Source organism: Scardinius erythrophthalmus, assembly GCF_964197995.2.
Source record: "Scardinius erythrophthalmus genome assembly, chromosome: 13".
Classification (NCBI taxonomy): Eukaryota; Metazoa; Chordata; class Actinopteri; order Cypriniformes; family Leuciscidae; genus Scardinius; species Scardinius erythrophthalmus.
Window position 1 is genome coordinate 23770852 of NC_138233.1, and position 21533 is coordinate 23792384.

The following is a 21533-nucleotide window of genomic DNA, read 5'->3' on the forward strand; positions in this document are numbered from 1 at the left end:
TTTTAATAATAGTAAGTATTTTAAAGTTTTTTTTGTTTTTTTTTTACCTTTTTATGTTCGTTTATATCTGCTGAATTATTAATTAATTCGAACTTGGCTAGTTGGACTCATAGATATCATGGTTGGACTGGTGACCGTTGATATGCTTTTATTTTGAAATGGAAACTCCTGTAGGCGTGACCATAGCGCTCGCTTCAGCAGTCTCAAAGCTGCTGTGCTGTCTTCACTCTACTGGCAGGAATGAGCTTTCGCCGGAAGTGAGGTGGCCTTTCTCGAGAGCAACGAAAAATAAACACGTAGCCGTGACTACAGGAGTTTGGAAGCGACAAGATTGCTTTAGATGGAAGGATAGGAGCACGACGCTGTCATAAGAAGAACAACGCAAAAGAGGTAATCTCTCTAAAGCAGAAATAGCGCATTCTTGCGGCTGTAGGTAACGTTAAGACACAGTTCGTGTCATCTCAGTACTGACTGCTTTTAGCTAACGTTAGTCGGCCAGTTCATACCTGCCAGCATATGGGCGGGTTATTAATTTAAAACACGTCTTGGCGGATTTAGTTAGTATTTATTATCTGTGTCGTAGATTAATAACGACTGTCATACTGTCTTTCGTAGCATTCATGTAACCGTTCAGTAATGTTGCTGTTTTCAAACAGTCTGCAGCTAAGTTAAGTGTTATAAAGACAAACACAATACAAAGTAACTAAAGCTTAATTTTAGTAATTTCTGCTTTTAGTAACATTTAAAACATGCCTAGTTTATGCATACTGTAATTTGGGCCCTTACTTTCACTTCAGTTTACTAGAAATGTCTGTTTGAGGCGTGTGATTTTTCCATGTTTATACGGGTTTTCGTATTGTTGACTGTTCATAAGCGGTAGCTCACGTGAACCGATCATATATTTCTCTTTACTACGTTACTAGTTACTGTACAAAATAAACATGAATTAATATCAGAGGGTATGTCGCAGGTTTACTGAAATATATCATGTCTCATCAGTGTTTTAACCATGGATAAAACAGCTTGTAAACATTTTGTCAGGTACTTCTATTTACCTCACAAAAAGCCATTCACTGTTCATAAACTGTATAGTTAGTCTAGAGAGGAGCATTTTGCCCAAAAAATGCACTTTATTACATATTCATTATATATTTTACTTTAATACCTTTAAAATGTATTATCATATAACATTATTATAAAAACGGCCTCATGCAATTGTATACAAATCATAATCATGTTGTTCCAACCATGTATACATTTCTTTCTTCTTTTGAACACAAAAGAAGATATTTTGAAGTTTTCATTTTTGGGTGAACTATCCCTTTAACCTTGTAACAATAATGTACCAGCCGACAGGGTTCCATGTGTAGTTTACAACATTAGATTTTTTTCCCCTTGAGAAAAATGAAAGTACTATATCCATGTATAATCAAATGAATCAACATTGAAAGTTCATGAATTCTTGTAACAGCACTGTGTTTTCAGTTTTGATTCACAGTAAAAGCTTACTCTGCAAGTGCTGTGTGTTTGAGTCGCTTATAATTTGCATCTGGGAATTAATGAGAACCATTTATAAATCTGTTGTTGTCAACAAAGAGAAGCAATAAGGTCTATCTGCGTTTTTTTAGCCGAAAAAAAAAAACTCAATGGTTTAATGTTTGAAAACAAAGAAATTAAGACAACCATAAATGTTAGAATTATAATTTCACTGTTGTTCTGTTTCTAATTATTTATAACAATTCAGTTAATACTTTTATTATAACATTGTATTATAATATAATATAATGCATTATTATCATGATTATGAAATACTGTTTTTTTATTTTACAGTACAATAGTGTAAATTATTGCAATATAAAATATTTTTAATTATTTTTAATTTGATAAAATATGATTTAATAATAATTGCTCAGGTTTTCCTCCTTTAGCTGATGACATGCCTGCAGCCGAATGTTGTTAATATGCTGGTATTTGTTTGAGTGTCATGAAATGTCGCTTGTCCTCATCATTGATTCTGAAGCTCATGTCCTTTTTGAGAGCAGTGCAAGATGGTGCGAGCCACTCTTGTGACGACCATCAGTTTGGCGCTGACTGGTACAGTCATTGCCCATGCCTACTTCCTCAAGCACCAGTTCTACCCGACTGTGGTGTACCTCACCAAAAGCAGTCCTAGTATGGCAGTAAGTCGCCGTTGGTTTATCCAGTATCAAATGTTGATGGTAAGACAGGTGGACGCTAAACTCCGTACTTTTTATTTGACAGGTTTTATACATTCAGGCTTTCGTGTTGGTTTTCCTTTTGGGGAAATTTATGCGGAAGGTCTTTTTCGGGCAACTAAGAGCTGCTGAAATGGAGGTTGGTGTCTAAATGTACAAAGTGTGCAAGGGCAATTTTTATTTTATTTTTGTCATTCTCATTTTTATATTCTTTATTTGTCTAGCACCTGATTGAACGCTCCTGGTATGCAGTGACGGAGACCTGTTTGGCCTTTACTGTCTTCAGAGATGATTTCTCCCCTCGCTTTGTGGCCCTTTTCACTTTGCTGCTTTTCCTCAAGTGCTTCCATTGGCTGGCTGAAGACAGGGTGGATTTTGTGAGTGAATATTGAAATGTTACATTTTATATACAATATATATAGGGCTGTCACAATTTTTGGATGTGATTCAATTAAAGGAAAACTCCGACTTTTTGGGACTTTAGCTTATTCACAGTATCCCCCAGAGTTAGATAAGTCCATACATACCTTTTTCATTTCTGTGCGTTCTGTAAGTGTTATTTGACACCCACCGCTAGCCTAGCTTAGCACAAAGACTGGATGTAAATGGATAATGGTAGCATACTAATCCCAATAAGTGACAAAATAATGCAAACATTTTCCTATTTACATGTTGTGATCTGTATAGTCACAGCGTGTACAAATAACAAGGCTATATGAGACAGAGACCATTTTTAATCGTATAAATACTGGGAACTATATTCTCACTAGGCGTAGGAGCACAGCTAAATCAACAACAGGGCGTCTCGTGTGCTGCGCTAATCACTCCGCCCAAGTAGCCACTCCGCCCAAGTAGCTGTGCTCCTACGCCTAGTGAGAATATAGTTCCCAGTATTTATACGATTAAAAATGGTCTCTGTCTCATATAGCCTTGTTATTTGTACACGCTGTGACTATACAGATCACAATATGTAAATAGGAAAATGTTTGCATTATTTTGTCACTTATTGGGATTAGTATGCTACCTTATCCATTTACATCGTCTTTGTGCTAAGCTAGGCTAGCGGTGGGTGCGTCAAATAACACTTACAGAATGCACAGAAATGAAAAGGGTATGTATGGACTTATCTAACTCTGGGGGATACTGTGAATAAGCTAAAGTTCCAAAAAGTCGGAGTGTTCCTTTAAATATACACCCTGCGGGTTTAATATATATATTATGCGCTTTAATTATTTAAACCGTGTACGTTATGGGTCAGAGCGGCTCTGTTCACAGTAAATGCTGCTCCACATGAACTGTTGTCATTTGCATGTGTGTGGAGCACGTCTCAAAGTCCATCTCAGTATATACTATGAGTTTGGGTCGCTTAAAACGATCGTCTGGGAACGCAATGTGCGTCGTTTAATCAAATTTGTAAGGTGAATAATTTATAAACCTAAGCCAACACAGGAGAATACATCAATATGTTTCTAAATATGCGACCTGATCATCGCGATTTCAAAATAAAAGTTTAAACCCACGCCAAGTTTGCATGTTTTGATGTCCACATAGATGTTCAAGGAATTACAGTGACTGTAGCTTTTCTATCATAAAGAAGTGGCCAAATATTAAAAACTTAAATGTTGTTTGGCAAATATTAAACAAGGATTTTGTCATGCTGTAAAGTGAAACATCCATAGATTGTAAAAAAAGATTCACTCAGAAGTCACATCCCCGTTTTTATAGCATCAAATAACTAACTAAACCCAAACTTATTTAACATCAGCGTGATAAAAACAGCCTAAAATGACAGAAACCATATTTGGAAAAAATATGGCGGGGTTTATGAGCTATACTGCATCCAGCAGTTTGGGGGCGATCGAGACGCTCTGGCTTCACTTTTCAGGAATCGTAACAATGCCAGTCCGTTGGCCAGCTCTACAGGCATTTGTTATATTACAATATACACAGGTTGATTGTTAATATTATGTATACACTATTATGTTTTGTTCTATAAAACTATATGATTACTTACTTTTGATCCTTTATTTGAACCAAAATTATTTCCTCAAAAATAATCTACTGATTACTCTATTATCAAATAGTATTAATATTTATTAGTGACAGCCCTAAAAAAAAAAAAAAAAAAAATAAAATATATATATATATATATATATATATATATATATATATATATATATATATATATATATATATATATATATATATATATATATATATATATATATATATGTATATATATATATGTGTGTGTGTGTGTTTTTGATTCTAATTTTTTTTTATTCTAATGTTTTTGTTAATTTTTTTTAGATGGAAAGGAGTCCAAATATCTCATGGGTCTTCCACTTCAGAGTTCTCTGTGAGTACATTATGGTTTGCTGCGGCCTGTTTTCTATAGCACCAGTATATCTCTTACTTCCTTTTTATTTATGAAACTACTTTACCAAGTCTTTTTTTTTTTTGACATGCAAATTTTTTGAGCTGCACCTGCATTTTAAATTTGAAAGCATTTGACATTAGACTGCCTTATTTGGAGTCACTGTGTTGTGGTATTGCATCATTTCATGAGCGTGTCACTACTGTTCTTTTTTTTCTGGTACAGCTCTAATGGTGTTGCTGGGAGTGTTAGACTTCCTGTTTGTCAATCATGCGTGTCACAGCATTATAACAAGAGGGGCATCAGTGCAGCTGGTTTTTGGATTTGAGGTGAACATCAATTTAATTCTAGTTTTATTATGTCTTAGCTTGAGTGAGATCCTGCTTAACTGAATTTCATTAATATTATTAAATTTTCTCACATGGTGGCCCATAACTTGAAGTTGAGCAATTTATAAATCAGAGCATATTATACTACTAGAGTTTTAAAATGCCATAGACTTTACTGTAATATGAATGCTGCATTTCTTTCAGTATGCGATTCTGATGACTATGGTCCTCACCACCTTCATCAAGTACACCTTACACACAGTTGATCTGCAGAGTGAGAATCCATGGGACAATAAAGCTGTCTACATGCTGTACACAGAGCTCTTTACAGGTACGGCCTAGAGAACCAGAGCATGGGATGAGCCCATTTACAGATTGACTGATATTATATTTATCCTTCAGGATTCATCAAGGTGCTTTTGTACATGGCGTTCATGACCATAATGATAAAAGTGCACACCTTCCCTCTGTTTGCCATTCGGCCCATGTATCTCGCAATGAGGTGAGTGATGCATCATCAGATTTCAGCTATGAACAGCTGTCTAGCTTATCTTTATTATTTTGTCATGTGCCAAATGTTTGTCTTCACCAGGCAATTCAAGAAGGCAGTAACGGACGCCATCATGTCTCGACGAGCCATTCGTAATATGAATACTCTGTGAGTGTTTCTCTAAAATATCTTTTATTTTGAAATTTACTTTTAAAGTTTTATTTTATTATTCATCTATTTTATGAATTGACAAATGTTTTTAGTATTAATTTTTTAGTAATAATATTGTGCCGTTTTTAATATGTTGAGGGTGTATTAACAGTTTTCTGAGTATTTCTCAAATCGCTGGTTGCCATGCTTTGTCACAGCTATCCTGATGCCACCCCTGAAGACTTGCAAGCCACCGACAATGTGTGCATCATTTGCAGAGAAGAGATGGTGACTGGAGCCAAGAAACTGCCGTGCAACCACATCTTTCACTCAAGGTTCATGTCCACTGATCGACACATCTCAGTTCCTTTGGTGTTGAAATCTGCATGCACATTTCAAATGGTCTTTTCCTCTCATTGTAGTTGCCTTCGCTCATGGTTCCAAAGACAGCAGACATGTCCCACCTGTCGTATGGATGTCCTCCGAGCATCCCAGCCAAACCAGAATCCAGCCCCAGCTCCTGCGCAAGCACCTGCCCCTGCTGCTCCTGCTAATGCCCCCGTACCTCCACCTGTCAATGGTAAGACCAGGCCGGTTAATCTGCTGAGATGTGGCTGTTTTGAGATTGCTGATTGAGATTGTATGCCTACACTTCTGTGCAGTTGCTGCAGGTATGATGCCTCAGTTTCCTCCGGGGCTGTTTCCATTTTGGGGTCCCTTCCCTGGCGCACCTCCTCCTCCTGCTGCCCCTGGTGCACAGGCAGCTACTGACACGCCACAGACCAGTACCGATGGAGCGCAGGCTCAGGGATCAGGTGAGCATCTGTTCTACCTCCCTGTGAAAATGTAGAATATCCATGATTTTCATAAAAATTCTCACCATCTGTCATGTAGAATCAGGAGCCAGCAGCTCAACTCAGCCGACTGCAGACAGCGCCTCTGCTGCTCCTGGAGCTATCCCAGGATTCCCCTTTTCCATGCCGCCACCTTTCCCATCAGCTCCATGGCTGCCGATGCCTCCACCTCCACCTTTTAGTATGTCAGAGTGGTCAAAATGCTTTCTTGTTATATAAAACTTCATGTAGAACAAATGCTTCCAGGTCAGATATTTGAGTAAACTGTGTTCTCTATGTTTACTAGTGTCATCCATGCCACCGCCACCATCAACTCTGTCCACCATGTCAGAGGCTGAGCTCAGAGAACTGGAGCAGGAGGGCAGGCGAGGTTTGGAAGCCAGGTTGCAGTGCCTTCACAACATCCACACATTGCTGGATGCCGCCATGCTCAACATTCACCACTACCTCAGCACGGTGGCTACGTTAAGGTATGCAAGTGTTGATTAAGGTTTGATAAGAGAGTGGCACATCCAGTTCCTACCTCTGAAATCCCCGTGTTTTTTCTAAACTTCCTGTTAGTCCGCCAAGATCAGAAACCAACACTGGTGAGACGAGTGCATCAGTGAACATGGAGTCCTCACCCTCCCCGGCCAACACGGAAACCCCCAGTCAGGAGAACGAGGCTCAGAGCGGTGAGTGATGCCACAACTTTCTGAATGACTGAGCTAATATTGTATAAAAAGAGTAATATTTGAATTGACACACCCCCTGATACACAGCATGACTGCCAGTGAAATGTGCAGTCATATCTGAAACAGTACATGTATACATCCGTATATCCATACATGCACCTCCTACTCTCATACTAAAACACTAACATTCTAACACGTATATATCAACTATGTAGCCAATTAGTCATTGTATTCTCTTGTTCCTAGGTGAATCTGTGAATGGAGCCACAGGCTTTTCTCGACCAGACTCAACCACAGAGGAGGACAAAGACAGGATGGAGGGAGATGAAGACGACGGCGAGCCGAGCGCCGCCGAGTTGAGACGGCGTCGCCTCCGTAAACTGGAGACCACGCCCACTCCTGACCACTGATGATGTGATGCTTAAATACATGACCGTAGAAACGCTTCTTATGGACTTTTTGGGCACTTGTCATGTTGAGATGTCAGATTATCTGAGGAAAGTTCATGTGTTCTTAGATGTTATCTAAATGTGGCACATCAAGGCACTTCCCAGTGTATGGAGGATTTGTCATTGTCGCGTGTACAGAAGACTCGGGTAGAGAACTGGTTTCTGGGTAACCGTGCGTGAAGATTTAAAGGATAAAAAAAAAACCTTGCACCTTGAAGGTCAGCCGTGACTATTGAATCGAGTATTGGTGAGACTTTCCTCTCTGAATGTGATTTCTGTTTCTCAGAGGATCAACAAGGTCTGTGGATTTCTCATGTGCCCTTAAAATTTGATGTTTTCCCCTTCTTTGTGTATTTTCATTATTTCTAGCTCTACATAATAGATTTTGTTTTCTTAGATCTACTTTGGTTGTGGGTAAAAGATGACCATGAACCAAATTTGAGTAAATTAACTTAATGTACATAATGTATAAAGTGTTTTAATAGGAGGATATGTACATACTGCACAATAAACTATATGACAGACTTCAAAAACATCAGGGCGAACAGTGTGTATCTGAAGTGTCTCAGCTCAAGGAAATAATTATCCGTTATTTATCTGCTTTTATTTCTTAGCCGATAACGATAACATTAAAAATGAACATGTATCGGCTGATGCCAATATGGTTTCTGATATATCGTGTATCTAAATGCTGTTCTTTTGCAGTGTAAATTCAATAAAAAATGTATACGTTTATGGTCTTAACAAAAAGAGAAACAAATTAACCTAATAATGAGCATTAACCTAAGGTAATATTCAAATTGTTAATCAGATAAGATTATTATGTTTTCATGACATCACAAATGGTCAAATGAGTTTTAAAAATATTCAGTTTTAAGTCCGAGTATTAGTCTTTACTGAAATTCCAACAATGCATGAACGCACCATAAATATGTAAAAAGCAAGTTAAAAATGAAAATGTTTAAATTAGTTTTTTATTAAAGTAAATTGGCAAATATCAGAGCATAAAGTACCAAATTTATTGCTTCCATTATGCACCATTTGAAGGTCACCATCCCACACACACACACAAAAACATCTGCTAATACATTTCAAAGAATATCTCATGAGTGATATAAAGATAAATGTGGTTATAGCTCCTTTAAATCGTAGTAAAGTCATTTCTGGTCCCTTTTATCATGAGCATCTAGTCTAATTGTGCTCAGCTTTAAAAAGTCAAGGTGCAATTTCAGAAGTATAGATGCTTCTGATGCATGTTAGTGCAAACAAACCTATTGAGCTACTCAACAGGAAGAGGTAAAGCTGTGCTATTGCCTGAGAAGGTCAGAGGAAGATCTCTGCAGCTGTGCATATATAGCGCTCAGGTCTGTGGAGTGGAGTAAAGCGAGTGGTGTTGGTTGATCTGGTCGCTCCTGTTGAAGAGCAGTGGAGTCGTCTCGCTCGACCCAAACCAGCTGTTGGTGCAGACACTCGCTTTTAATCACTGTATCACAACTGATCACATTAACGTCAAATATCTGAGTTGTGATAGTCAAAGCCTGATGAACACACTACCTGCTATGAGGATTGATACTGTGGCTCCAGAGAGAAGCCGTGTCATCATCCATTCCTCGAGGATCATCAAAGAAATATGACTGTGAGGCTTGTGTGTTGCACATGGCCGGGCTGCAGTTCTGAAATAAACAACAAAGCAAACATGTCAATGATGCTCAGACCTATTATTTTATTAAAAACGCATTACATACATTTAATGACTGAACTAAAATAAATGTGTATATTTTGTGAGGATTAAAAAAAGTCAAACCTTCTTTTTTTGTAAGTACAGGAAGCCAACATTTAATGCATATATATATATATATATATATATATATATATATTTTTTATTTTTATTTTTTTTATTTTTTTATTGGCAGACGCGGAACTAGTTTGCTCTTCAGTTTTTTTTGGTCATGGAACTAAATACAGAAAATGTACACTACTGTTAAAAAGTTTGGGGTATGTAAGGTTTCTTAAAGGGATAGTTCACTTTGAAATTAATTTTTGATATGTTTTAGCTTACCTCAAGGGCATCCAAGATGTAGGTGTCTTTGTTTCCACAGTAGTTTCAATTTTGATATTTTTAGGTCAAACCGTTCTTGTCTGTCAGTCATATAATGCAGGTCTGTGGTCACTGTCTCAAAGAGCATGCACAGAGTTTCTTAAAGGGTTTCTTAATGAAAGAAGTATCTTATGCTCAGCAAAACTACGTTTATTTGATAAAGTAAAAACAGTAATATTGTGAAAGATTATCACAATTCAAAATGACTGTTTTCTATGTGAATATATTTTGTAATGTAATTTATTCCTGTGATGCAAAGCTGAATTTTCAGTTTTTGAATTTTCAATTACTCCAGTCTTCAGTGTCACATGATTCTTCAGAAATCATTATAATATGCTGATTTGCTGCTTAAGAAACATTTCTGATTATTATTCATGTTGAAAACAGCTAATCTTTCTGTGGAAACAGTAATACATTTTTTTCAGGATGCTTTAATGAATATAAAGTTCAAAAGAACATTTATTTGAAATAGAAATCTTTTGTAACATTATAAATGTCTTTACCCTCACATCTGATCAATTTAAAGCATCTTTTACTTATTTACCTACATTTTTTATTTATTTCAATGATATGAATGTACTATATTTTAGTTTGATAATGTTTTTTTGTTTAATATTTAGTTTTTTATTTAATATTTCATATTTGTAGGGGACGGTTGTTATAATCCATTTATTAACTTTTTGAGCATAGACCTGTAAATTAAATTTCCAACTTAAACTGTCATGAATCTTGAATGCTGTGGAACACAGACTTAATCTTGGAATCTTGAATGCTGTGGAACACAGACTTAATCTTGGACTCTTTTTAAAGACACGGGGCAAATTATTGCTGAAGTGAAAAAAAAAAGTTACAGAATTTTACATTTATAGTTATGAAAAATGCACAAAAACACAATTTCAACTATTTTCCAAAACACGTTTTACTCTAGATCGGCGAGAAATTAAAAGCCATAAATCAAAACAAGTTGTGTTCCAAATTTGAGGTTGATATCTAAAAATAAAAAAAGCTTTTTTTAGATTTATTTGGGCGCAGTACCAAAGGTTTCCACTAGAAATTCATTTCCCATTCATTTCCAATGCAGACATTTTTGAACGTGGGAAGTGCAAGTGTGACTATTTTTTGCACAACTTTTTCAAATCATGTCCATGATTTTTTTACATTTTTTAGTTCACAAAGCAAGTGCCAAAACCTTTACCAAGTTTCGCACCATGAAGTACATTTTTTACAAAAAAAATTAAAAAACATCCAATTTTTCAGTCAAAACTGACCAAAGAGTACAGAGGGTTACCAGTAGTGTATGAGCAAAAATAAAAGATAAAGACCTTTTCTTGAGGAGGCTGGCGAACTCTGAAGATGAGAATGAGCAGGCCGGTAGGTAGCAGCTCCCAAATGAAAAGAACTGCTCCAAAGATAATGTAGCCTCTCTCTCCAAGTTCACTCTGAAGGTCAGCCTTTGAGAAGAACACGCAACCATCACAAACTGACCAGGGAGAGAAATACCCTTTCATTAGCAACCAACAAAGTGCAACTGCCCACCTGATCAGAAATGTTGTACCAGTCATAGTCAAAAGCCTCGACTTTATGATTCTGAGACAAAAACAGCACTGCAAGATTGTAGCAAGCCCTGCTAGAGAAGAGCAAGATTACACCGGCCCCCAACACCGCAGTCCGGCAAAGCCCCTGCAAACACAACACAGCAGGACATAATCAAACATACCAAAGTTTGTCTTGTTTATCATGAACAGCAACAGAGATAGTAATCTTGAGTAGATATTTAGCAGACACTGTTATCCAGAGTACCATAAACTACATCAGAATATTTCAGATTAAACAAGTCAAATAGATTGCGACTACCATTTGAGCTCAAGTCCTTGCAAAGTATGTACCTTACTGCGTAGATAAGGGGTGGTGGTGGTGGGCGAGAATCGAGTTAACAGGAGCAGAGATGTGGCCAGACACACAGCTTCCAGAATGAACAGTAGGTCATTAACCAGAACCCGAAGCAAAACCAGCCTCCAAGTGTTCTCACCAGCTCCACCAGAACCTCCATGCTCTCCGAGGCTTGCGCAAACTATGTTGACGCACAGGAAGACGGCACTCATGGTGGCATACACACACCGAGCCGCCAGTCTGGAAGTCAAAGTTCACACACAATTCCAGGGAAACTTGTTTCTGCCACTTAAATCATAAGGTCATCGCAACTTTTTATCTCACAATTCTGACTTTATAACTTGCAATTAAAAAATAAAATAAAAAAAATCACAATTGTGACATATAAACTCGCAATTCTGACTTTTTCCTCACAATTCCGAGTTCAGATATAAACTCACAATTGTAAGTTTTAAAGTCATGAACTCGGAATTTTGAGAAATAAAGTCAGAATTGTGAGATTTAACTCGGTATTGCAAGAAAATTTCTAAATTACGAGTTATTACGCAATCATGAGAAAAACAAATCCAAGTTTATATCTCGCAATTTTGCCTATTTTCCCCCCAGAATTGTGAGATATAAACTTGCAATTCTGAGGAAAATGAATCTGAATTGTGAGACAAAAAGTCTCAATTACCTTTTTTAGTTTTTATTCTGTGGCAGAAACAAGCTTCCATACAATTCTCATCAAACAAATGATATCCATTAACATTAAGGCTGTAGATTTAACGTGTTAATTTAATTAGTTACGGAAAAATAACGTGTATAAATTTGTTTGCCCAAAAATGAAAATTATGTTTATTTACATTTACTCACCCTTATGTTGTTTCAAACCTGTATGACTTTTTGTTGACCTGTATGACTATTTATGACAAGATATTTTGAAGAATGTTGGTAACCAAAACTAAAAAAATATATCTAAATAACCAATTCAGATGTAGCTTCTGAAAAAAATCATGGCTTTAAAGGTTTACATGTAATAAATTCTATGTTGAATATGTAAAATATTGAATTCTAAATCTACTTTTTGTAATACCTATTTAATGTTTTTGGGGAAATTTCTCAGCTAAATTGGATGTGCAAATGAATTATCACATCATGTAATTAATTAGATTATGTTATTCACTTGACAGCACTAACTAATATGCATGAATGTGAATGTACTCACAGTGCTTTGCTGGACTCAATGTTGAATAAACTTCTGACTTTGAGCAACTCCTGTCAAAATGAAACATTGTTATTAGGGAGTGGATTGATTTCTCAACCGAGCAAACAACTTTCTCTATGTAACTTGTACTAGACTTACCTGAGTAAAGTAAAGGTTGAAGAGACTCAGAGTAAAAAACTGCAAGCACACTGGGAAGCAGTAAAGGAGCCAGTAGACTGGAGTGGACAGGTGGTTGGCCGCAAGGGCATCACGGAAATAAAACGAGAAGAGTGTTGTGCGAAGAGCTGCCCAGAACAGGCAAAGAAAAAGAAAAATACTCTGGTAGCTCCATCGCTTATGCCGGTAGAGTAACAGCAACCAAAGCTGAATGTATACGACTAAAAAGAGACCCCCATAGAGACAGGCGTAGAGAACCGTGACACCCAGCTGTACTGAAGGGGCCACGGCTGGTCTCATGGGGGACGGTGGAACTGGAGAGTGCATTATGATGAGGGATGTAAGAAAAATATTATACAAAACAATGTATAGACCAAAGCATCAAAATAAAATAAAACTAAAATGGTATAAAATCAGTATAAATCATATTAGCAAAATGTTAATAAAAAAAAATGATTATCATTATGTGATATTCAGTCACATATTACTACACGACGAGAAAAACACTCTTCTGAAAAGTCCTTTGTGAGAATGTCCCTTTTCAACCTGTGACCTGCAAAATAAAAGTGAAAGCGTTTAATGTAACTACAGTAGCACAGCCAAGTTTTACATACATGGCACTGAATGTCAAGAACAACATCTTCCTCATAGAAAACAAAAGAATATTTTTATCCGACAACAGCCATTACAGTAACAGTAACAGTGACTGATCGGGAGTTTTGACAGTCGCGAATGACAGCACGACTTATTCGCTCGACCTGTTCATCCGCACAGATTTTAATAGTTTTTAACTGATTAACTCACTAACACTGAAACATTTGTATCAAAATGACTTTGTTTAGACTGATATAAAGTGGCTAGCTGTGTGGCTAACGTTGCTAGATAAGAGTTTAAAATCGATTTGCTAGTTCATAGGTCGGTTTTGACATAAATATTCGACACAAAAATCCCCTAAAATATTACAAAAAATAAATTCAGCAATACCTTACTAATGACCATGGAAGACCATATAATCGCCGTGACACATCCAATAAATCCTTTCCCTCATCACTAAAGTCCCGTTCGTGTTTATGCACTGCGTTATCAAACGGACTCAACTATGGCGACATCTCGCGGTACATACTGGCAATGACAAACGTAAACAAACGTGACTTCCTCCTCATGCAAGACTACGAAGAATGGTAACGATGCTGTGCTTAAAACACTGTCTTACCAAACTCTTCAAAGGTACAGAGAAGTTTCAAAAGGGGGAAAAGAGGAACAAAGAGATTCGCCATCTCATTTTTATAGGAAGTATTTTGTATTTAAGCATTATGTAGTGGGCGTGGTACTGGGCGGGCTTTACAGTGGTAGAAGTTTCAGGACGCATGAAAAACGCCCGTTGCATTACCGCACTTGGCCTGTAGGGGAGCCCTCAATCAATCAACCACGGTACTATCACTTGAGAAACGGCGGTTAGTTCAATTTTGCGCCATCAATAACCGTCATGTCAGCTGTCATTCTTTCGTGTCATTATGATTTATATCTGCTTTTCATTACACGAACTGATTAAAACGAGCAAATCAACAACTTGGTTTAAATAACACATTTTTAAGTTATATACATATATATACTACTGTATTTGATGAACTCATCATTTCATAACATGAACAAGAGTTATGTCAGTCGCACTGATGCTGTGCGGTCAGTGTAGATTCGCAGGCTGTGAGTCAGAGGTGGTTTGTAACGTCTGAACTCATCGCGTGTTTAGTAGGCGAGGTTTTTCTTCCTCACTTTTTCCTCTCGCTCGCTCTCTCTTTCTCTCGCTCTCCTTTCTTCACTGTACCGCACTGTGTGAGCTGTAATTCTGCAGCCACGTCGCAGAGAGATACAGCGTCTCCTTTACCAACTGTATCGCCTGGACCTACTACAAGTTTACCACCTCGTACAGATCGTCATACGTTTTGTTTTTGCCGTTTTATTTGTGAAAATAGTTACTCGTTACGGATAAGTTGAGAATAGTTATCGCCTGTGGTCATGGTGAGTAGCTTGCGTGCTAACTAGGGTTTCAAACTTGCTGGCTTGGTGTTTAAAAAGGTTACAGCTTTTTTTTCTTTAGCGTTTAAACATTTCAGTTTGTCGCACACACCCTCTACTGCCCTTGCATAATGTTAGACAAACGTTTTGCTACTTACTTGTTAACCAGTCTTGCATTTAGAGATCAAGGGATATGGAGTTGATTATACAGTATTATCTTTCTATTCTATCATTCTACAGTCTTTGCATCTTAAATAATTTTGTATTTTATACATGATAATAACATACTGTATGAACCAAGTGTAAAGAGTGTCTACAAACAACAAATTAAATATACATTATTTGTATACCCTTTATGCTATCTATGCAGTCTTGCATTTTATAATTGCTAACAACATACACATATGTACCAAAGTGTAAAGAGTGTATGTTTACAAACAACAAATTACATATGTTACATGTGTATGCACCCATTATGTTATGTTTTTGCATTATATTATGTTTTTGAACTTATGCCATAGGAACCAGAGGATGTGTATTTTAGATCACCAGAACAATTGACAGATGAGGAAGCGAATGAGAAAGCAACATCAGAGAGGAAGGAGGATGGAGAGGAATCCCGTAAAGCAGGGAGACCACCGTTGTCCCGCATCCCTACCTTTCAAAGCTCCCTGGGCCGCAAGCGAGTCACCGTCCAGAGTGCAGAGTCATCACTGAAGACGGATGGATCCAGCCAGCAGGGCCAAAAAGAGAAAGCTGGCTCTACAGAGGCTGGAAGAGGGAAAATGTCAGTATCTGGGGGGAGAGAAAAAGCACTGCCCATCCCATCGGCTCGTTTACCCACAAGCCTTGCTGATGTTCTCTTTGAAGGTGATATCTCGGATCACACCTCCACTCTTTTAGCTCCGAAAATAGATCAATCCCTTGATCAAACGCCTGAGATTACAAAAGACTCTGATCAGGATGACATGTCACTGCAGCGACCCCCTCTCAGGAACATCTATGAGACCAATGATCTCGTCATAGAGCCTGTTTCTGAATTTGAAACTGCAAGTGCAGAGACCGTCTCAGAAGATGAGCAGATGTCGGCACAGGATGCTGTTGTAGAGGATCTGAGCTCGTGCTCCTCCGACGATCAACGCGAGGCCTCGGATCAAGCTTGCGAAGAAACTTTGAGTGAGGAAAAAGGAAGTGCTTCCCAATCACATTGGACAGAAGAAAATCGTGTCACAGAGAACAATGTGAAACAGTGCTTTGTTTCAGATAAGGGTGATGGATCCACACTTAGTGGTCAGGATGAAACCGCTAAGATGGAGAAACCTTTAGATAGTAAAAAATGCATTAAAGAAACACGACAGGGAACCAAAACTGGCAATACTAGTCCCACAAAACACACCCAGGCCAAAACGTGTACACCCTCAAAGGTGAGGTGAATTATATTACATGCAATATGCGAAATGAATGGTGTTTAGGCAAGCATACTATTGTTGTTCCTGTTGAGGAAAGGCATGCTATTACCTTTCTAAGTGAACAGACATAGATTTACCCTGAAGAAGGGAATCACGGCAAATCATTTTCTTGCTTTTCCAGTACATTTTTTTAATTAATATTTACTTAAGAATCAACAAGGCATAATATATTAAGTTTTCTTAATGATTTATCAAAATAAAGTCAGTTTTCTGTTTAAAACATGGCAAATAACTGCCAATGGGCTAAGAAAAATAAACTTGTTTTCCCTTAATATTATGCCTTTTTGAGCCTAAAACAAGATATTTTGTCTTGTTTTAGGCACAAACTCACATCATTTTTATACAAAACAAGACTCAATAAGTCGTTTTGCTCCTCAAGTAAATGTGTCTTGTTTTTAAAATGTTTTTTCATGTGAAAATGTGACAAAAATACCAGGTAAGAAAGAAAAATACTGCAGTGCAAGCCATATCTGCAGACCAGAATGTCTTTCTCTGGACTAATTTGACCTCTTTGATTTGCATACATATACAAATTTGAAGTATCTGAGTCCAGTTGCCTTCAAATATTTGTTTTACCATCAAAGACAGAACAGAATTTCAACAGAAGAGGATATGTGAAATGAAAAATCCACAAAACAGCAATTTCATCACTAACAGATATCTATCTTGTTAGATAGATGCTAGCATAAGTAAATAGTATGTCTTTCATTTTATTTTTATATTGTTTTAGCAGACAAAAGGAAGGAGCTTTTTCCTTTTCTGTCTCGTGCCCTCCATTCTCCTTCTTTTTGGTGGATTTGCATTGCATGTCTGGCAGTATGGAGTCCCTAAATCCATGTCACACCTGATGTCACAACTGGAGCTTCACTGTCTGGAAAGTTTCTGGATGCCTCAAGAGACGTGCATCTCTGACTGTAGGTGAGGAAACCGGTCCTCAAGAATTTTTAACTATTTAAATGGCGAGTTTGAGATGTTTAAATGTGTTTCTAAATGTTGTTTATCAGGCTCACTCTTGTTGAGAGTGTCCCAGAGGGCCTCAGCTTCCCTTCCGGCTCGCCACACCTGCCAAGCATTTCAGAGACTTGGACTAATCTACTAAACAGAGCAAACAGCTCTGTCCACATTGGTGCTTTCTATTTCACACTCCGAGATTCAGACATGGGCCTTACGGAGCCCTCGTCTGTGCTGGTATGTTGTGCCGTGGACATTTTACTGTGCATGAGTGAGAATAATGCAGTCTAGGCTTTAGAACATTTGTTATCGGCTTAGGATCTAATAAGAGTTCATTTCAATAAGGCAGTTCATTTCTATCTTTTCAATAGGGCAAAAAAGTGTTCAACCAAATGAAGCAGCTGGAACCAAGAGGAGTGAAGTTGAAGATTGCAGTAAACGCCCCTCAGCCATACATTGCAGACACAGACGAACTGGTAGCAACAGGTACGTACAGCAGAATGTCTATTGCACATTTGCATGAAGCACTTCATAACACTTGAATGATTTTGAATGGATGTTATGCAGCCTTTTCCCTTCGGCTTACTTGCTCTGTGCTTTCTCTCAGGGGCTGAAGTCAGGGGAGTTGACCTGCAGAGCATCACTGGAGGCATTTTGCATACCAAACTGTGGGTTGTGGATAAGAAGCATATGTATTTAGGGAGCGCGAACATGGATTGGCGATCTCTCACCCAGGTGAGTCCAAGGCTGCGTCCGGAAGCTGAAAAATGCTATCCTTCGCTGCCTACGATATCCCACAATCCTGTGTGTTAGATTCTGTGACAGTAGAGCTAGTGTGTGAACACTATTAACTTATTATTAACAACCTAGGAAACTAACGAGGAACTCAGGAATCAGTTTTGTGCCAAACAAACTGTCTGCAAAGTCATTGCTTGATAGGATAGCTTTCGGACGCAGCCAATATCTATCAATATCATTATCTTATTGGATGGTTAATGGATCTTATTGGAGGTTTCTGTTGACATGCAATGCCCTTGACATGTACATAATGTAATTTTGTTTTGTTTTTATTTTATTTTATTCATTATTCAGTGCAGTTTATTAGACTAAAATGGCCATCAACCCAAATAAACAATCCTATAAATATAAATGCTTATGCTAAAATATAGTCAATATTTCTACTAGGTGAAAGAAGTTGGAGTGACTGTGGAAGACTGCAGCTGTCTAGCACAGGACGCTTCACGGATATTTGACGTGTACTGGGACATTGGAGCTCAGAAGAATGGATCTCTACCTCCTTTCTGGCCGGGCCGGTTCTCCGCCCTCTCCAGTTCTAAGTACCCATTAGCTGTTAAATTCAACGGTGTCCCTGCACGTGTCTATTTGTCTGTGAGTTGTGTTTCTCTCACAAGTTGACTTTGTTGTTTGGTCTGGTTTTTGTTCACCATATTCATTATATATTTTTTTTCATTGCATGTTTTGCCATCATTTTATTCAACCTGTTCACAATGCCAATCATTCTCTGACTCTTTTGTGTCGGCTGGTTTTCATTCATTCCATATGAGTTTTTTTTTAATGCATTGTGTAGAAAGGTTGTCTTTTTGTCATGTTGTCACCTTTTTCACTTCTGAAAAATTGAGCTTTGTAATGAATACATTGCATGGACTGTATGTATGTCCTATATCATTAATTCTCATTTGTTTCTAAACACGACATGTATTTTTTTGTGTGAGCAGAAATGTTTGAAATGTTTACATGGCGATTTTTGACTTGTTCTTTTAGAGTTCCCCTCCTCCTTTATCATCATATGGCCGTTCTGATGACCTCTCAAGCATCCTGTCAGTGATTGCTGATGCTGAGCGCTTCGTCTATGTGTCTGTGATGGACTACCTTCCCATGTCCCAGTTCACGGAGCCCATTCGGTAATCTTTACCATGTGATATTGAGTAAAACGAAAACCATAAAAATTGAAATAAAATATTAAAGTGCCCCTATTATGCTATTTTAAAGGTTGCTAATTTAGTTTTGGAGTTTTCGTACAATAGGTTTACATGCATCCAAGGACACTTTAATTATTTTAATGTCCTCAACTGTTCGTTAAAGGATTCGTTCTTTCGAAACCCCTCCTTTCCGAGAGTCTACTCTGCTCTGATTGGTCAGATGGTACTACCATGTGATTGGTCTACCACTTACAGCGCATGTCAGAAATGAAACGCCCATTACCATACCTTCTTCAGCACTTGACACACAGTGATACGAACAGTAAAGATGGCGTCGGTTTAACCGTATCAGTTCAAGTCCTCATCCTTTAGAAGTGCAGAAAACAGCGTCTTCTCCACATGTCGACAATATGAACCAAAATTTGTGTCTTTGTAGACGTTGTTTGCGGACAGCCAATGACGTTTGAGCAAGACTGGTAAGAATGGTTTAATAAGACTGGAACTACTATTGACCCATTTCAGTCAGTTCAGAATTGGTTCTTTCTTTTGGGAGACAATAACAACATTTATTAGGCACTTTGATCTTCGAAACACACCTTTTACATTCACAAACAACTATATTACACAATACATGAAAGGTAATATCCAAAAAAAGCATAATAGAGGCACTTTAAAAATACTTTGACTAACAGCTAGTAGCCAAAGCGACATTTCTCATTTCGATAAATAAAAATTAATAAAAATCGATATATCTATCAATAGCTAATTAAAATGACAAAAACACAAAATTACTGATAATTTAACTAAAATGAAACTTGAAAATAAACTAATTAAAAATATAAAAAAATAAATAGTATCTCAATACTAAAATAACGTTAGTGGGAACAATAATTCCATAAACTGAAGTAAGTTAATCATTTTTAAAATGTATTAAATGTGTATGTGGTGTTTAAGAGCTTAATTTGACTAGTTGAAAGATAGTTTTCTGTGATTTTTATGTATAATGTCTTTAATGTCATGTAGGTTTTGGCCTGTCATCGACTCGGCCCTTCGTGAGGCTGCTTGTACCAGAGGTGTTGAGGTGAAGCTGTTGGTCAGTTGCTGGAGTCACTCTCCTGGTGCCATGTTTGTCTTTCTTCAGTCTCTGTCAGTCCTCAAGAAGCCCCCTCTGAGCTGCAACATTCATACTGTACGTTTCTCTGCTCTTTATATTAAATATATATATATATATATTTAAATCGAGGCATCACTGGTGATTTTATGCCTATAACCCTTTAATATACAGAAAGTTTTCGAGGTGCCCTCAACACGAGAGCAACAGAGGATTCCGTTTGCACGTGTCAACCATGCCAAGTACATGGTGACTGATCGAGTCGTTTACATTGGTATGTTAGCTGTCTACATGCACAATTTCTCACCTGCATGCTTTTCCACATTTTCCATATTGGTTTCATCATAAAAACCTGCCGACAGAAACAGTCCATGTTTACATTTTGAAGCACTGTGAATATGAGTTGTGCAATAAAGTGAATGTCATATTTATAATCCTGCTACAATGATCGATTGTTATATTGTGTTTTACAGGAACTTCCAACTGGTCTGAGAATTACTTCACCCAGACGGCAGGGGTTGGGCTTGTCGTGAATCAGACAGGTTCTGCAGTGGGGCAGGGCCAGCAAACCGTCCAGAGCCAGTTGCAGAAGATTTTCCAGAGGGATTGGCATTCAGAATATGCCCAACCCATCACTGATGTTCACGCAGAACATTGTAGCGGAAAAAAGCTTACATAATGCACCATGCTCTTTATTTGTTATGTTGCTAAGCATTATGATTCAAAAAACAAAAACGTCAAAACCCAAAAACTCTTCCCTACGGCATTCCTGCCTACTGATAATTTATTTATGTTTTATGTATTTGCCAAAAGGATGCTGTGCATTTTTAATGTTTGTTATAAATATGACATTAAATCTCTCTTTTTTTCTCTCCATCAAGTGCATTTATTGTATATTTGCATTATGTGACATTTGCCAGAATAAGGACAAGATCCTTGAGCAAGCACTGATCTATGATGTTGAACTGGTTAAACATGCATGTCAATAAAATGTTGTAATTGGTGCCATGGCTGTAAAGTTTGTTTTCAAAATAAAACTACTTTTCAGAAAGAAAATGCTTGTGCTCTGTTGTTCCTGAAATTACATTTAGCTTATTCAGGTCTTTTTTTTAGGTCTTTTACTTTAAATATTTTTTAAAAGTTTACTTATACATAT

The 21533-nt window shown here is 37.5% G+C and overlaps 3 protein-coding genes across 5 annotated transcripts; 2 read left to right on the forward strand and 1 right to left on the reverse strand.

The window, feature by feature from the left end:
• Positions 1-221: 221 nt before the first annotated feature.
• syvn1 (synovial apoptosis inhibitor 1, synoviolin) lies at positions 222-8272 on the forward strand. The gene is made up of 16 exons (XM_081383377.1): positions 222-390; positions 2043-2180; positions 2263-2355; positions 2441-2593; positions 4527-4575; positions 4819-4922; positions 5127-5253; positions 5325-5424; positions 5515-5580; positions 5781-5897; positions 5985-6142; positions 6225-6377; positions 6457-6597; positions 6703-6886; positions 6978-7090; positions 7337-8272. The coding sequence occupies exons 2-16, from the start codon at positions 2049-2051 to the stop codon at positions 7498-7500; spliced, it is 1854 nt and encodes a 617-aa protein (XP_081239503.1). The 5' UTR covers positions 222-390; positions 2043-2048; the 3' UTR covers positions 7501-8272.
• On the reverse strand, positions 8125-14207 carry gpr137 (G protein-coupled receptor 137). Of its 2 annotated transcripts, none has more exons than XM_081383378.1 (8): positions 13875-14207; positions 12873-13443; positions 12735-12784; positions 11524-11767; positions 11174-11317; positions 10960-11088; positions 9094-9212; positions 8125-8993 (listed from the first exon to the last, which is right to left on the reverse strand). In XM_081383378.1, the coding sequence occupies exons 2-8, from the start codon at positions 13215-13217 to the stop codon at positions 8900-8902; spliced, it is 1125 nt and encodes a 374-aa protein (XP_081239504.1). In that variant the 5' UTR covers positions 13218-13443; positions 13875-14207; the 3' UTR covers positions 8125-8899. The 2 variants fall into 2 exon arrangements, with proteins under 2 accessions (XP_081239504.1, XP_081239505.1); XM_081383379.1 differs by having other exon boundaries at positions 14104-14196.
• A 318-nt stretch (positions 14208-14525) lies between these two features.
• pld7 (phospholipase D family, member 7) lies at positions 14526-21425 on the forward strand. 2 transcript variants are annotated; one of them, XM_081383375.1, is made up of 11 exons: positions 14526-14909; positions 15428-16330; positions 17106-17293; positions 17380-17563; positions 17698-17812; positions 17934-18061; positions 18512-18715; positions 19109-19248; positions 20290-20455; positions 20552-20651; positions 20851-21425. In XM_081383375.1, exons 1-11 carry the CDS (start codon positions 14907-14909, stop codon positions 21054-21056), a joined length of 2337 nt encoding a protein of 778 aa, XP_081239501.1. In that variant the 5' UTR covers positions 14526-14906; the 3' UTR covers positions 21057-21425. The 2 variants fall into 2 exon arrangements, with proteins under 2 accessions (XP_081239501.1, XP_081239502.1); XM_081383376.1 differs by having other exon boundaries at positions 17109-17293.
• Positions 21426-21533: the final 108 nt, after the last annotated feature.